This window comes from Buceros rhinoceros, unplaced genomic scaffold, assembly GCF_000710305.1.
Source record: "Buceros rhinoceros silvestris isolate BGI_N320 unplaced genomic scaffold, ASM71030v1 scaffold25018, whole genome shotgun sequence".
In the NCBI taxonomy this organism is placed as follows: domain Eukaryota; kingdom Metazoa; phylum Chordata; class Aves; order Bucerotiformes; family Bucerotidae; genus Buceros; species Buceros rhinoceros.
The window spans coordinates 6,131-9,382 of record NW_010425564.1 but is presented as its reverse complement, the minus strand read 5'-3'; the positions used below and the strand labels follow the sequence as shown (position 1 = coordinate 9,382).

The 3,252-nt window shown below is 57.7% G+C and overlaps 2 protein-coding genes across 2 annotated transcripts in view; both read right to left on the bottom strand.

Annotated features, from left to right (window-relative positions):
- C1QB (complement component 1, q subcomponent, B chain) overlaps positions 1-788 on the bottom strand; it is a 2,386-nt gene extending 1,598 nt beyond the window's left edge. The window contains exon 1 of the mRNA XM_010141201.1: positions 759-788. Coding sequence (XP_010139503.1) covers positions 759-788 — 30 coding nt within the window. The remainder of the gene's footprint in view (positions 1-758) is intronic.
- A 1,576-nt stretch (positions 789-2,364) lies between these two features.
- The window catches only part of C1QC (complement component 1, q subcomponent, C chain), a 1,062-nt gene continuing 174 nt past the window's right edge, over positions 2,365-3,252 (bottom strand). Inside the window, exons 2-3 of the mRNA XM_010141199.1 lie at positions 3,135-3,233; positions 2,365-2,924 (exon numbers count right to left, since the gene is read on the bottom strand). Coding sequence (XP_010139501.1) covers positions 2,365-2,924; positions 3,135-3,233 — 659 coding nt within the window. The remainder of the gene's footprint in view (positions 2,925-3,134; positions 3,234-3,252) is intronic.

The following is a 3,252-nucleotide window of genomic DNA, read 5'->3' as shown; positions in this document are numbered from 1 at the left end:
CCTAGCCCAGTGCAGCTTCATCGTCTGCAAGGGGATAGTGCTTGCTTTCCACCGTCACATCTGAGGGACAGATTTAGTCCTTCCAGATGGCAATGAAATCCCCAAACCTGTCCTCCCAACCCCTGCAGGATCCCGTTGTCCTGCCACACGCCTGCTTCATCCCAGGGGCATTTCTGTGTCTAACCAGCCTTGGTGGACAGTGATCTGGGCTTCCAGTCCCTGAGGTCACAACTTTCTTCTGCCACCCCCTGTTTCCCACAGCTCAGCAACTTGCCCCAGCTCCTGGTGAAGGCGCATATGTGGTAAGCACTGGGCATTTGAGGGCTGCGTCTGGACACCACATCACCCCAGCCACACCCTCCCGCCTCAGGTGGACTTTCCCTGCTGGTGTTAACAGGAAAAGAGGTTGGTGAGTTGGATCCTCCAGCCACAGCAGCTCTGATTTGTATGCGTCCGGTACAAGGACAGATCTGCAGGTTCGGATCCAGGCAGAAGAAAAGAGCATCTCAGGACAGGAAAGCACCCCCAGGGCACCTTTCAGACTGATGCTCGGGGCCTGATCTGCAATCTGGGCCTTTGCTATCTCCCCTTTCCATCTCCCCCTTCCCCCAGGAGAAGCAGGAGTGGACAGGGTCCCATCAGTGATCTCCACCACCCCCAACCCAGCAGTCCCCTTTCTTCCCCAAGCCACAGCGAAGCACCAGTGATGCCGGGGGTGACTGTCACCCTGGTGCTGCAGGGTTCCATGCTGCACCTACCTGCAGGAGGGAGCTGGGGAGCCTTGCCATCGTCCCGCTCTTGAGCTTTGTGTTGCACAGCTGCGAGATGGTGCAGGACACGCTAGTGTCCTTCTTGGAAATGACTTCGAGGAGAAGCAGAAGTTTCCTGAAAAGGTTATTGTGAAAGGATTGCGGCCACATCCCATTTTTATCTTTAGCTCCTTTAGCTTCTTCAGTTGCACTTTCACATCCACCACAAGTGCTGTCTGTCAGCTCAGCAGAATGTGCCACCCCAGATAGCACACCAGGGCCCCTTGGGCGTGCAGCTCTGGCCTGGAGGAGCAGAGGTGGGGTGTGCTCCACCCTACAAGGTCCCTGGCTCCTGCTCAAACTTGCTCAAAGGAACACTACTGTGAACTCCAGACAAGCTTCGGGTAACCCCTCTGCAGAGATGTCCATGCACTTGGCTAGATTCCCTCAGCTTTCTCTGCACATACCCAGCTCTGCTGGGAGGTACCGGCAGGCCAGAGGATGCTGCAGGGTCATGGCATCCTCACCTTGAATCTGTCCCCCAGGCTTTTCTAAATGTTGTGGACAGAAAGTGGTTTCACCCTGCGGTAAAAGCATTCCCAGTTCTGCTTTCTGCTGGTGCCATGTGGAGGTGAACAGGATGTTCAGGGTGGATGACCTCCTGTGCCACTGTACAGTGTGCCACCGTACGGTGTGTGCTACCGGGAGGAATCTCTGTGGGGTTTTGGTGGCCTCTGTAGCCTCCACAACCACGAGCCTCTTTGGTCTGGCTCAGGGAAACCAGTGCTTCCCCTGCCCTGTCCCTGCTGCGGCGGGGACTCTGGGGATGTCATGGCTGTGAGCTTTGCCACTTGGTCTGTGGTCCTCTGCAACTGAACTGCACCCACTTGGAGGGGAAGGGAGGCATCAGGGCCCCTGCTTGGAGGAGTGTTTGTCCTCCCTAGGTGGGGGCTGTGTGCATGGGCATGGGACCTTCCTGCAGTCAGGGCAGCTGGGGGTCCAACCCCACCAAGCAAAGCCAGGGTTGTGAATGGAGTGCGATGCTCACTGACGCTGAGCACGACTGAGCCAGCCAGGGCTCGGGGATGTTCTGATGCCACGCAGATGTCCAGATGGGCCTACACACACATGCAGGTGCGCACACCACATCCATCTGGCCACATGTGGTCTCCACCTGCAGAAAGGCAAGTCATGGAGGGCAAAACACGGTAGGCCAGGCGCACGGAGGAAGAGGAAGATTTTATTGACAGTTTCCAGTTATGCAAAGGTGCTGCTGCAAGCTGGGACACCTGGCTGTCTCAGGTGCACACCGGTGGGAAGGGGAGAGATGCAGAGAGTCCTCTGCCTCTGGCAGGAGAAGGTAACAGGGGGTTACCAGGGTGGATGCGCATGGCAGTGCCAGCAGGACCCAGGGGCTGGGTGGGTGCAGATGCATCCAGACGTGCCTGTGCCCCCATTCAGCCTGTTTGCGTCCAATGGCTGGAGCTAACCCCCATACTAGGGATTCCCACCCAGCAGAGAAACCTGGAGCATCAGCAAGAGTCTGGAGTCAAGCCACAGTGTTTGCAGGGCAGGGAGAAGAGGCTGGCATGCTGGGGTGGGCTCTGGTGCTCCTCTAGTCCGGGAAGAGCAAGAACCCCGAGAAGATGCTGTCGGAGTTGCCTGTGCCCACCATGCCATTGTAGTCATTCACCTCCAGCCAGACCTGGTTCCCAGCACTCACGTGGAGAAGGAGCCCACCAGAGCTGACCTGCTTTTCGTTGGTTTTGTGGTTACAGAAGCTGGCCATCTTGTTCTTGTCCTTGTACAGCATGACGCAGAGATGATGGTTTTCCATTGAGGTGTGAAAGACGAAGTAGTAGAGGCCAGAGACCCTGCAGGTGAACTTGCCCGTGGTGGTGCTGTATTCGTGGTTGGTGTTGGTGATGATGTGATTGAACACCACGGGCTCGTTCTTCGAGGGGTGCTCATGGGTCTGCCTCTTCACTGAAAATGCTGACTGGAGCTTCTGCTTGTAGCTGCCTGGCACACCTGGCACTCCAGCGATGCCCGTTATCCCAGGAAGTCCAGGGGGACCAGGGGGACCGGGAGGGCCAGTCTTGCCTGACACACCGGGCATGCCTGGTTCCCCTTTCATGCCCTTGGGCCCTTGTGATTTGGGAGTGGCTGGGAAACCTGTGGGGCAGCAGGGAGTGAAAGGGAGTCAGAGTCAATGGCAGGATGTGGGGGTCCTCCAGAGCCTTCCCTCAGGCAGGAGAGGGTTGTTGCTTCTCTTTAGCCTCCTCTCCTCCTGCCCTGTCCCCAGAGCATGCTCTCCACAGCCTGCAAACCAAGGCAGACCACCCACAGAGGACTCAAGGGTGGGTTCCCTCCTTGCTCACTCACCTGGCTCGCCTTTGGATCCCTTCAGCCCATCCCGGCCATCCTTGCCCGGCACACCCGGCATGCCTGGCAGGCCTGGAGTCCCATAGCAGAGGTGAGGGGCTTCTCTGGTCACAGCAGA